This window comes from Pelobates fuscus, chromosome 9 (genome assembly GCF_036172605.1).
Source record: "Pelobates fuscus isolate aPelFus1 chromosome 9, aPelFus1.pri, whole genome shotgun sequence".
Lineage (NCBI taxonomy): Eukaryota > Metazoa > Chordata > Amphibia > Anura > Pelobatidae > Pelobates > Pelobates fuscus.
Genome location: NC_086325.1, coordinates 115,433,801 through 115,447,863, shown reverse-complemented (window position 1 = coordinate 115,447,863; position 14,063 = coordinate 115,433,801). Strand labels below are relative to the sequence as shown.

The 14,063-nt window shown below is 40.5% G+C and overlaps 1 protein-coding gene across 3 annotated transcripts in view; it reads right to left on the bottom strand.

Moving 5' to 3' along the window:
• The window catches only part of TNC (tenascin C), a 146,767-nt gene that overhangs the window by 94,939 nt on the left and 37,765 nt on the right, over nucleotides 1–14,063 (bottom strand). For all 3 annotated transcript variants that reach the window (XM_063432313.1, XM_063432314.1, XM_063432315.1), the window contains exon 5: nucleotides 2,379–2,494. In XM_063432313.1, coding sequence (XP_063288383.1) covers nucleotides 2,379–2,494 — 116 coding nt within the window. The remainder of the gene's footprint in view (nucleotides 1–2,378; nucleotides 2,495–14,063) is intronic.

Genomic DNA, 14,063 nt, shown 5'->3' with positions numbered 1-14,063 from the left:
AAATGCAGGAACACAGCATTTAATTACTCTAGAAATGAAATAATACTATTATAATTACCGTAAATTATGTACGTTAGAGAATCCAGTTGCATCTTATAAAACGTAAACATTGCAATAAAAGTCATTAATAATATTTTATAATATTGTTCAACAGAGAAACATTTTAAAGGTATCCTTTGATAACAACATCTACAAACATAGTGGGTTTAGCATTTGGGTATTGTAAGGGGCTCTTTGCTAACACACTCACTTTTCCAACAAGTTAATACATGTTCTTTCCTTTCTCTGGTTAATACATAAAGAGGGCACTCGAAAGTCACTTGAAGATGTTACTAACAAACCAAACTATAATTATTCCATTTCATAGTTTATTTTGATGTGTCGCTGAAAAAAATATAATAATAATAATAATTAAAAATAAATAATATATATATATATATATATATATATATATATATATATATATATATATCATAAATCCAAAAAATAAACCAGGTCTTATATTAATTTTTGCCCCGAAAAACACACTAGGGCTAATTTTCGTCTTGATTTTTGGGGAAAAACGGTAGCAAGCATGTGCAAGAAAGCAGGTCTATGTTCAGGCATGGAATCCCATGAGTCTATTTTTGGGGAAACTTCAATGAAACATAATAGCAAAGTAGCGACGATCTCAACTAGGGCTTATTTCGGGGAAGGGCTTATATTATAAGCATCCCTCGACAACAAGCTAGGGCTTATATTTGGAGGATGTCTTGTTTTTGACATCCCCCAATACTAACAGTCACATACACTCAATGACAACACACATACGTCACTGACAGACACAGGTTCACTGATCTGACACACACTCATTTATTAACAGACAAACACATGCAAACTGACAGACACACACTGAGAGGCACTCAAACACTGACAGTCACACACAGACTCAATGACAAACAGACTTTAGCTGATTTGACAGACACTCACAAACACACACACATACACTCACATGCACACTCTCACAGACACACACAGACTTACTCATACACTCACACTCAAATACACTCATACATTCACATGCACACACATTCACACATTCACAGATACACTCATACACACACATATACTCACAGACACACACACTAATTATTAATATTATTATAATACTTAAAAAATATTAAAATTTTCACCCAGCCTTCCTACCTGTCATTGGGGGTCCAGTGGGACTGCTGTGAGAGCTGTGCATGCGGCTGTGTTAGAATCAAAGGCGGCGAGGGAGCTGTGAGTTCCCTGCTCTGCTCCCTCATGCCTAGCGGGCCGTCTACTGATGGTGGGAGCCGGAATGACATCATATTCCAGCTCCACAGCATCAGCAAACAGCGCCTGAGAGAGCAAAGCCGCACGCTGGGGGGATCCATAAGGTGGCCAGCATTTTATAGTGTAGTAAATAGATTAACGAAGGCATTAATAGAGGTTTGGGCATGAGTAAGGGAGTATTTAATCTATTTTAATAGCCACTTTTACCTTATCCTGGGTTGTCTCAAAACAGCCTGACAAGTGACTGATTAAGGTTCTCTCTGCAATGGCGCAAGTGAGCTAAAACCTGGATGAGATATGAGTGGGAACTAATCAATAGGTACGCTTTTCTAGCTGTAATTAGCCCACTTCAGCATCTGCTATCACAGAATGAAACTAAATCTGGTAATATCTACATGGTAATATGAAACCAAATGAACAACTGACCAAATATGCTGAGGTAAAGCAGAGTATGTCTCTGCCATTGAATAGGCTGAGAAAGGTGGGTTCCAAATTCCTTCATGTTTGTCATGGTACCTGCTCGAAGTGCTCCCTGTGGTGCATTCGTGTGTAGCTTATGCACTTACCTGGGGTTCCATTTCCAGATGCCACTTGCCTCCTTCTGGTGTGCTTTCAGATTTCATCTGCTACACATCTGAGCCCTTTTATGGTTCCACCTCCTAAGGCCTAGTTAGGAATGCAGACATCAGTGCGTCATCACGCCAATGATGCGTATGCACTTTCTGACAGCACATGGGCAAAGTTAGCCATGCTTCTTATGGCTGTATAACCCTTTTTTTGCTATTGTACTGTGTCCTGTCATGGTTTCCTTTTGCTACTTTTCAGAGACCACCGTTTTCTATTAGTTTTCTTTGGCTTGTACATTGACTATTCTTCATTCTATTGCCCCTGGCCTTTGTCTTGCCATACTGTTACATTCTGTCTCCCTAGCCTTGTCTTGAACTTCTTTATATTGCATTAAGTTTGGCCAATGCATATCACTCATTTTAATGATGTAAAACAAAATAAATTTAAATGTGCAAAAAAATATCTTATACATTCAAGATAAAATTATTCAAATAAGCTTTGAATGTACTTACTGTGTGTCTGAAGATAAGTTTCCAGGCATCAAAAGATATATCTAAAGGCTCCCATTCTACCTCCACAAATGTCTCTTTCACAGATTTAAATCTCAAGTCATCTGTTGTTGGTAGGTCTAAAAAAAATGTTTTAGAATTTTACTTACAGTAACTGTAAGAATAAATGTTTATAAAAAGGAAAAACTTCACTGTATAAGATAACAAAAATATTCACACAAGAAAATGTACTCATTTACACTTTAACTTTTCATTTTTACACTATACATGCTGTAAATCTTTATCAATCAGATAACCTATATTCAATTAAACTATACAGTACAAGGATTCAGAGGATGAGGCTGTATTTCAGCAGGATCACATCAGCCAGTTTGGTTACAGAAATTACTGAAGATACATAGTTACATAGTTACATATATATAGTTACATAGTTACATAGCTGAAAAGAGACTTGCGTCCATCAAGTTCAGCCTTCCTCACATATGCTTTTGCTGTTGATCCAAAAGAAGGCAAGAAAACCTAGTCTGAAGATTTTGCAACAAACTAGGAATAAATTCCTTCTTGACCCCAAAATAGCAGTCAGATGTGTCCTTGGATCAAGCAGCTATTACCCCACTAATTAGAAATTATATTCCTGTATGTTATTGTAACGGACCGTTTCGCTCATCAGAGGATAAAAAACTTTTAGGCGATAATCCCCTTCCAGATTGACAAGCAGCTACTGCAAGCACCAATCTCCCGAACTGCAAACTGTACGAATCTTCCAACTCCCGAACTGCACACACTTGAATTCCCCAATCTCCCGAACTGGAAACACACGAACACTGGAATAGCTGAACAGGAAAAGCATGCAATCCGCTTACACTCCTGGCAATCAGCAGACAATCCAATTCCCCCCAAGAATGAGACGACACTTCAGCTTGAGGGTTAAAACAGGAACAACACTGATTTATTCACACAACAGGCTTATATGGGATTCTCCCATGCAAGGGAGGGACTTACAGTACACCAATATAGTTCAAGGTACAACCCACACATCTCCTCCCTCTAACTTATCTGTTAACACAATTAACATGTACATAGTTTTACCCAAGTCTTGGATGCACCCTAAATACTTGGGGTACATCCACAAATCCAGTATCAGATAGCCCTAGTCTGGAGGAACAACATATGTGAAAATCAGCCAATTCGGATAAAGGGTTCGGGAGTTATGGGACTTTAAAGTATTGACCGACCGCACAGGCAAAGTAACCGAAAATAGTTCCATAAGGTTTGGCCTTGCGTTCGGTCTCTGTTAGTGTATTAAAAAGTCCCGAACGCCTTGCCAACCATGGGTTTCCTTGGGTTCATTGGATTCCCCATGTGAACCTTAGTCTTTCTACCGAACGGCGGCTCGTTCGGTAGTTGCAGCACGAATCCACGGAAGTCTGGAGGTCTCAGCGGTGTTTGCTTAGTCGAGTGTCCGATTTTAGTACCAGACACTCAACGGCAAAACACCGCTGTTCGGGAGCTAAGATGGCCGCCGCCACGTGTTCGTTTGACGAACAAAGGCCACCCAGCGTTTGTCAATTAAGCTGCAGTTAACCGCAGCTTCTGGGCGGTCAATTGCCGGCATACTCCATCTCCTAGGTGGTCCCTCGGACGGTAGTTTGTTCGGTAGATAAAATCTACCGAACACCCTGGCAGAAAGCACGAATAAGACTTTCTGCATGGAACATAAACCTTTTCAAGTCCGGTCCATAGTCTAAAGGGAGAAGGCGAGCAACCAGACTTCTCCAGTTCACAGTGGCGAGATTGGTTTCGCCACAGTTATGTTTTTGCAAGTATTTATCCAATTGCAGTTTATTTTTTTTATTTTTTTTATTTTTTTTTACTCTTGTTTATCCCATATAACATCATCAATCCAAATGGATCAAGGTATAACAATAAGTATAGACATCATATATATATGCATATACAAAATGGCCAATAAGTTAATACATATCGTATAGTTATATAGGAAAATTCAAATATTTAATTTACATATAAACATTAAAACAACAAAAAAAAGAAAAGAGAAGAAAAGAAAATAAAAAAAATAAAAAATAAAATAAAACATATTTACAAAACACAAATACAAATAAAATTTTTAATTCAAATTCTCGCCAATTTTGAAGAGAGGAGAGAACAGTCCAAAGATAAAGTTAAATACTACTAGAATATTTGGAAGTCCAGGGGGACCAACATGTTTCATTTTTCCTGGGAAGCGAGTTAAAAAAAATAACTCGTCTCCATTCTATGCTGAAATTCAATTTGAGCCATAATTTCTATCCAATCAGGAGGTGTAGAGGATTTCCAACATCTAGCGATGTTGATTTTGACTGCAAAGAATATATGGGTCAAAAGTCTGCTTAGGTTGTTATCCTGTGTAGGAAGACCGATATTGAATAGAAACGTTTGTGGACTGATTTCATTTATGTCATAACATATAGATTTTATCAAATCAAACATCTGTAGTTTTAAATTGGTTAGTCTAGAACATTCCCATCAAATATGATATATGGTATCATCTTCTAATCCACATCTCCAACATATTTTGCTATGGGTAGGATCGATCTTATGCAATCTAACTGGGACTAGATACCATCTATAAATTAATTTAAAATGGGTTTCTATTAATGATACGTTATGAATAGATTGTTTTACTAATTGAGTACCTCTAGTCCACTCTATGAAGGGTAAAACTTTGCCAATATCAATTTCCCATTTATTAAAGGAAGGGATTTGAGAATCCTGGTCCATTAGATCGAATAATCTAGAAAATCTAGCGATGCTCCCTTTTTTTTTGAATATTAGTAATTTGGAAGGTTATATAATGTTCTTTACATATTAATTTAGACATTAAAAAGTGCTTTAATCTTAGATATTTAAATATATCACTTATAGGTATGTTATACTTTGATTGTAGTTGGTTGAATGTAGTCAATTTATATCCTTCACATAGATCTGAAATCTTACTTATCCCAAGTTGGAGCCAGGGTTTAATATCTAAATCTGTCAATATATGTCGTAGAACTTCTAGTGGAGTATCATAGAATATTCAATATTTCAAGTTTAGTTTCTTCATAAGTATTTTTGAAGTTGTAACCATATCATTTAAAATATTATTAGAAAAAATATTTTTCTCCAGTGCAACTTAGTTTAATAGGCCTATCCATACAAGAATAGGCAGTTTATGCCTGGGACTATTTTCTTGTTCTATAGTAAACCATGGTGAGATATCTTAATCCGTATTCATCCACATTATGAGCTGGGATGCTTTTCAGGCTTCATAGATCCTAGATACATCCGGGAAAGCTATACCCCCTTTCGAGTAGCTTCTACGCAATACTTCAAATGCAATCCTAGGGGGTTTATTGGCCCATATATAGTTTGAAAATAAACTTTGAAACCGGTTAAGCGTTTCTATCTTAATTCTAAATGGAATTGCCCTGAAAAGATATAGAAGTTTCGGTATCAAAAATGCTTTAACCATGTTTAATCTTCCAATCCAAGAGGGTTCTAGTCGTTTCCATTTTATAATTTGATGTTGTAGATTTCTAAATAAGTTGTCGTAATTTGATTGAATTACACTAGTAATATCAAAAGAAATCTTTATCGCCAAGTAGTCAATCTCATCCTTAGCCCAAACTATATAGAACTGTTTAGATATTATTTCTTTTCAGCATCACTTAACATATAAGATAGAATTTGAGTTTTTTTCATATTAATTTTATAATTAGAAAAATAACTATATGTGGCTATATCTCCTAAAAGATATGCAATTGGTACCTGTGGATTGACTAAAGTGAGGATAATATCATCTGCAAATAAAGTTATTTTCACATCTCTATCTCGCATTTCTACTCCTTCTATATTAATGTTTTGCCTAATCAAGGCAGCCAGTGGTTCAATTGACAATATATATAATAGAGGGGCCAAAGGGCAGCCTTGCCTAGTACCATTATTGATTTCGAAGATATCTGAGTCAAAAAAAGGATTACTAATTTTTGCTGAAGCGTTCTTGTATAGTGTCATAGTCGTATTCCTAAATTGACCCACGATGCCGAACCGGCCCATGACAGAGTCAAGGAATCTCCAATTGACCCTGTTGAAGGCCTTTTCGGCATCGAGGGCCATAACCACCGAGCCCGATCTATTTTCATTTATTCTATATATTAAGTTGAAAATCCGACGAGTATTGTCAGTAGTACTTCTTCCCTTTACAAAACCCAACTGGTCCACTCCGATCAGATCATTTATAGTATCTTTAAGTTGATTAGACAGTATACTAGAATTTTTTTTTATATCTGTATTAATCAACGAGATCGGTCTATAATTTGTAATTAGAGTAGGATCCTTGTCGGCTTTGGAATAGATATAATTGATGCTATCATCATCTCTTTGGGGAAGGGAGAGTCTATGGATACATTTGTAAACATTTCTAGCAAAATAGAAGAAATAGGATTAAGAAATGTTTTGTAAAATATTGCCGAGAACCCATCAGGGCCAGGCGCTTTATTGGATTTTAAGTTGTTTATTGCCTCAGTAATTTCCGTTAATATAATTGGAGCATTACGTTTTTCTAAATTTGAAGTTTTTATTCTAGGGAGTTTGAGACTACTTAGGAAGCTGTCAATTTCTAAATCAGTAGCTTTTACTTTATCCAAATGATACAAAGAACTATAGTAATCCAATACTATAGTATTGTAATCCAATATCATTTGGTAGAATTAAGTGGGAATTTCCTGAAATGATTTTTTTTTATAGATTTATCTTTATTATAATTATTAAGTTTATTTGAAAGGTCTCTATTTATTTTGTTACTATTATGATACCATCTTTGTTTAAGAAACGTAAGGTTCTTATTCACTGATTCATATATTTTATCTTTGATAGATAATTTCAATTTATTTATTTCTTCAATTAGTTCTTTAGTTGTTGATTTTTTATTTAAATATTCTTTCTCTGCCAATTTAGTTCTTAGTTCTTGAAGAGTAACGCCCTTCTTTCTTTTAAGTTCAGAACCATATTTAATTAGTAGTCCTCTAACAAAACTTTTCAGAGTACACCACACCATAGGAGCCGAGACTTCTCCATTGTTATTAATATTTAAAAAGTTCTCTATTTCCATTGTAATAGATTCCCTAATATGGTCGACTTTCAATAAGCTTTCATTAAGTCTCCACCTTGTCCTGGGTCTATAACTATCTTTAGATTTAATTTTCAAAAAAATAGGGGCGTGATCCGATAATATTATAGAAGCAATATTTGCTTTAACAATTGAATCAAAAAAGCCTGCTTTTACAAAAAACATGTCAATACGTGAATATGTCTGGTGGACATGAGAAAAGAAAGTATAGTCCCTCTCTCTTGGGTTAAATATCCTCCAACAATCGTAAAGAGAATTTTTTGCGATCAAATCTGCTAAATTATATGGATAACTATTTAATAGATTGGAGTTTCCTAATTGTTTGTGGCTTCTGTCTTTTCTTGGATCTATAACACTATTGAAATCGCCTCCCATTAATATGTTACCACTATCTGTCTCATCTAATGTTTCCATAATTTGATCAAGTAGTATTTCTGGATTGCGATTAGGGGCATAGATATTTACCAAGGTATAAATTGTACCATCTATTTTAACCACTAGAAGAACATATCTACCCATTGGATCAGGAGAAAAAGGTATAGTTTCGACTATATGTCTATTAGAAATAATAATAGCAGTACCTCTTTTCTTTTTTTTCCGCTCTAAATTTGAAGCAAATACCCAAGGATATTTCTTAAATTTCCACAACCTATCTGTCGGGTTAATCCAATGAGTCTCTTGGATAAACACAATATCTATTTGATTCTCATTTAGAAATTTATATACGGCCCCCCTCTTTTGAGGTTAGTTCAGCCCCTGAACATTCCATGAAGCAATGTTAAGTGCCATCATGAGACAAGATAATCTCTAATGTTCTCTGCTCTCTTCTCCATTGGCCAGAAAACAAACAAACAGAACAAAAAAGAGAGGAAAAAAAAAGAGAAAATCACACAAAAAACACAAAAATTCTATACCAATAGGGGAACCATTTTCCCCATTGGTACTCCAATAGAGTAACATAATAGAAACCCTTTGGATAAACCTGCCTGTATTTGCAGGAATGAGGTCATAAGGGAGGCAAAGGAGGTCACAGTACAATATATAAACCCAGCCTAGGTCCAAACCAAGTCATTAATATAGATTTCAATTAATACAATAAATCAGATCTAAGGTACATGCAATACTACCAAATGTTATTTTTACAAAACACACAAATAAAAAAAAAACCTAATTATAGACCACTCTATCTGACATATTAATTACAGATTCCCCATACGGCAATTCTTAGGATTAATCTTACAGTTTTATTATGTAGGAGTTGAGGTCTTTCCCTAACCTAAATTTAAACCAATGTGTATTAATCAATATCTCCTTTCAAAAGTGAATTATGTGAGCAGTGTGCATCTCATTATAAGTAAATATAGATAATATCAAAAATGTAATATGTATCAATTGTTAGGCATACCGAAGAAACCCCCCCCCAAAAAAAAAAAAAAAACAACAAACCAAATCTATCCATAAATATCAGAAAACCTTCTAGTTATATAAAGGAGAATGTGGCAAATACAGCCACTATATATTGTCCTGTATTTATAACCACTGTTTTTTTTTTTTTTTTTTTCAATTTATGTTTTTTATTAGAATTGGATGTTCATAATATAACTTTGTCATAATATGTGATTAATAACAAGAATGAGGTAACATAAAATTATAACAATAATAAGAAGTAGGTAGCACAGTATTATAGTGACGTCTCAAAGTTCGCTATGCTGTGGTGTAGCATATATTAGCCTGACTATATCTACATTTAATGTCCGGTTACATTAACAAGTCGTCTGTTGGGGCTGTAATAGGTATATTAAAGAGTAGGTGACGCTCAGGTGAGGTTTCAGGTGGTGACTGTTCTCGCGCTACTTGCGCCACAGCTGGTCAGCTCTGCGGGATCCGAGGGTATGTGTGCCGCCACTTAGTGGTGAGGTTTGTGAGTGTCTCTTGGGCATTTTCGCTATATACATGGTTTTCTTCGGACCCAGATTGCTTTTGGGTGTACTTTGCGCTGCGGTGTCGTCTTCTGTGGAGTCTGGCCCTCCGGGTTCCGGGAGGTGCAGCTGATTGATAAACTCCTTTTGGTCGTCCATAGAAGTCAGGATGAGCGTCTGGTTTCCCCGTGGTACCTCCAGGGACCCGTCTGCTCCCCAACGGTATCTGACTCCTGCTCCTCGCAGTTGTTTGGCAACTGGTACCAGTTGCCTCCGTTCCGCAAGTGCTGCGAATGGTAGATCCCCATAGAGGGCCACCGTGTTGCCTTCCATTTGCACAGTGCCCAGGTCTCTTGAGCGGGACATGATAGCGGCGCGGGTTGCCATGTCCTTTGTGACCACTATAGTGTCTCTAGTCGCATTTTCCGGTGCCGTTGCTGCTTTCCGGATTCGAAACGCTGAAATTATTGCGGCAGGGTCAGCGCCTCCTTTAAGGCCCATTGAAGACAGTAGGCGATGTATATAGGGTATTAATGCCTCTCCTTCCACGTTTTCTGGAATCCCTCTGAGGCGTATGTTCCGCCTTCTGTGTCGAGCTTCCATAGTGGTGACAGTCCGGGTTAGTTTCTGGACTTGTGAGGAGAGGGTCTGCATTGTGTCTTGGGAGTTCTGCATCTGGCGGTCTTTTGCTTGTTCTCTAGTTTCCATTGCTGTGAGCCTTTGTTGGATGTCCCCCACCTCTTTCTCTGTGTTTAAAATATCTGCCCTCCACACTTCTCTCATTTCTTGTAAAAGGTCCCTGATGTCTCTTTTCGTGACAGGGGATGATTCTGCCTCTGATTCTGTGTCAGGACATGGGGGCTCAGACTCTGCTGTATGTGAGGTAAGGCTTTCCCTATCGTCCTGGGAGTCTTCCTCTGCACTGCTAATTGCGGCCGCCATCTTGGCGACTGCCTGTGGGTTAGGCCTTGTAAATGATAGCCGGATATCGGCTAATTTGGGTGTCTCTGGCTGGCGTTTTTTTTTATTTTTGCGCCCCATTAGTGTCTCTAGTCTGGGGGCGAGTGTGTGGCCGATTTTGGGAGCTGGATGTCGGGTGAGTGCTTACTTTATTTGTCTGCTGAAGCGGAGCTCCGCACACTTGCGTCTTGATCGCTCGGCAGCCGGCCACGCCCCCTCATGTATAACCACTGTTAATGTATGTGTATACCCCTTTAAAAGAACCAAGCGTGTATGTATTATGTGTATTATGGTTCAGGGGAATGCTAGCATTCGTATGCTGACGGCATGAAAACCGCCAGCCTTCAGGTAATCGTTTCACGAACGGTGAATTTCAACACCAAACTACCGAATGGAGACCACACACAGGAGGTCGTGTGGCCCCCATTAAGGATTGCAACAATGTTTCAATCGGTATTTAAGAGGATTCAGGGTGGCCGTCGTTCGACTACCGACCATGCGGCAGTCGGACATTTTGGATCCTTTGTTCGTCCAGCGGTATTTGGTCGTCGAGCGCCTGGAACTAAAATCGGCTACTCGATGGCACGAATACCGCTGGACTTCCAAGCCGTTCGGGAGCCCCGGTCTTTTGGTAATGTGGTCTCCTAAGCTCAATCGGTAGTTTGAAGCAAGTATAAGTATAATATGTATTTCGTGCGGCGTTCGGTTATTTAAGCTGGGATCAGAGCGGTACTTTCACGAAATGTGCGCTCAGACCCCAGCTATCTACGGAACGTCCAACCATGTTAATGTACCGAATATTACCCAAGTTATGGATTTTAAATGTAAATTGTCGGTTCTGCTGCACGAGGGGATAATCCACTTAACTGTATATTCCAGTTGGAGTATCCCTCTCGTCCAGCAGTGCCTGATGGGAGAAATGCAATGCATGATGGGAGAAATGTGGGGAATGCCCCTGCTATGTCATTATGGAAACCCCTTGCATGGGGACCTGCATAAATGCTGGAACTTGGAATAAAGCACTCAGTTGACTCCCAGCCTATGTCTCGTCTAGTTCTTGGGAGGGAAAGGATTCCTATTACGCCACCTGGAATATTGTATGCTGTACCTGCCTATGCTGATTATTGCCTGTGTTCCTGTCTACCAGCGGAGATCTTGGGGATTATACTGCCTCTCCGCTACAATTGGTGGCAAGCGACGGGATTTCAACTACCCAGCAAAGCAGCATTCGGCGGAATCCTAAACAATTCGTGAGTTTATTCATTCGGTGGAAGCCGGAATCTGGGAACACAGGGAAACTCACGAACGGCCGTTAAATGAACACGGATTACACGCTCTTAAAGAGAAGTATACTGAAAGAGTTGCTGGAGGCAAGAGGAACAACAGCCAGCAGCAAGACAAAGGCTACACTCATAGCAGAGCTAATGGAAGGGGACAGAGCCGCAGCTGCTGCAGCACCTACAGCAAACGGAATTTGAAAGGGAGTACAGGAGCAGGATGGCTTTGTTCTCCCCAGCACTAGCTGACCAGATGGCTGACAGGATCTATAACGATGTGCAGGACTACATCATGCTTCGAAGGTCGCAGATGACCCCCCCAAACGGGAGCCACATCGCCTGTTCAGATCCTACCAGGGAAACCAAAAATTCCCTACCAAGCTTTCAAAAGCTATACAGAAGCCGATGGAGAGGTAGACGACTACCTGCAGGACTTTGAGAGACTATGTCATTTGCACAATATCAGCGTGGAGGATCAGGTACCTCTACTGGCAGGGAAACTATCTGGTCGCGCTGCAGAGGCATATCGTGCCGTACCAGATGAGGACAGCACAAACTATGCCAAGGTAAAACAGGCCATTCTAGCCAGGTATGCAATAACCTCAGAGGCCTACCGGCTAAAGTTCCGAGAACTTAAAAAACTACCCAGGGACACTCACACAGAATGCAGCAGCAGTACCAGCACGCCCGGGGGTAAATAATAACATTTACACCCCCAGGTATCCGGCTCGACCCCCGATACGATGCCACACCTGCAACCAACAGGGGCATATGCAGCAGGATTGCCCCCGTAACCGACCACGTCCCAGCTGGAATGCCCCGGCACCCAACCAACGAGCAGCGGTGCACTGTGCCCAAGCCGAGCCCTACCAAGTACCCGAGGTCCTAGCTTCCACCGAGGAACCTCTGGGTACGTTGCATGAGGTAAAACCGGTCCAAGCCGCCTCTCACAATCGGCAAGGGCACAGGCAAGAGGTACAGATGGAGGGCAGAAAGGTACAGGGGTTGCGAGACTCTGGAGCCACTATAACGCTGGTCCGCAACCACCTGGTACCTAAAAGTCACCTCACCGGGGAATGTGTGGCAGTACGTGTAGCAGGGGGAGCAATCTACAAGATTCCCACTGCCAAGGTACACCTGAATTGGGGAGCGGGGAATGGAAATGTGGAGGTGGGCCTAATGCAGGATTTGCCAGCGGATGTTATTTTGGGCAACGATCTGGGGGAGCTGACTTCAGCTTTTGTTCCCCAATCCAATATACGAGAGGCTTATCCGGTTGTAACTCGACAACAGGCTCGCACCACAGCACCACCTAACCACTCTGAGGCTCAGGTAAGCAATGTACACCCCATGCCTAATGTCACCCCCTGGGCGTCCCCCTTAGAATTTGGGTCAGAAGTGGCTCTAGAACCCTCTTTAAAACTGTACAAAGACCGGATAGACAAAAATCAGGCAGGGTTCGAGGGAGAAAGGTACATCTGGGATAAGGGACTCCTATACCGCCAAGCCGAGAAAGTGATAGCCGGAGCGATCCCCATACCCATTAAGCAATTAATTGTCCCACGGAAATATAGATTGGAACTGCTGCGCATCGCGCACGATATACCCATGTCCGGGCACTTAGGGATTAGCAGGACCAAACACAGGTTAACCCAGAATTTCTTTTGGCCAGGTATCTCCCAAGATGTACGGCGGTATTGCCAGACCTGTGATACCTGCCAAAGGGTAGGGAAGAGGGGTGACCGTTACAAGGCCCAGCTAAGATCCCTCCCCATAATTGAAGAACCCTTTAGCAGGGTCGCAGTCGATATAATAGGGCCCCTGGCTAAACCTAGCCCCTGCGGTAAGAGATATGTGCTAACAGTGGTGGACTACGCCACCAGATACCCTGAGGCAGTGGCCCTGACCAATGTGCATGCAGAAACGGTAGCTGATGCCCTAATGCAAATCTTCTCCCCCGTGGGATTTCCCCGGGAGATTATTTCGGATAGGGGTACTCAGTTTACCGCCGAAGTGATGCACCAGCTCTGGAAACTATGTGGGGTACAACAAATTTTGAACTCCGCATACCACCCCCAGTCCAACGGGCTCTGTGAACGTTTCAACGGCACTCTCAAACAGATGATCCAGATGTTCATGGATACCCAGAAAGACTGGGAAAGGTTCCTTCCCCACTTAATGTTCGCCTATAGGGAGGTACCCCAAGAGTCCACCGGATTCTCCCCTTTCGAACTTCTGTTTGGGAGGAGAGTGAGGGGCCCCCTCGATTTAATCCGGGAACATTGGGAGGGAGAAGGGACCATTAATGGTACACCTATCGTCCAATATGTGCAGGAATTTAGGGAACGCTTGGAGGCCCTGA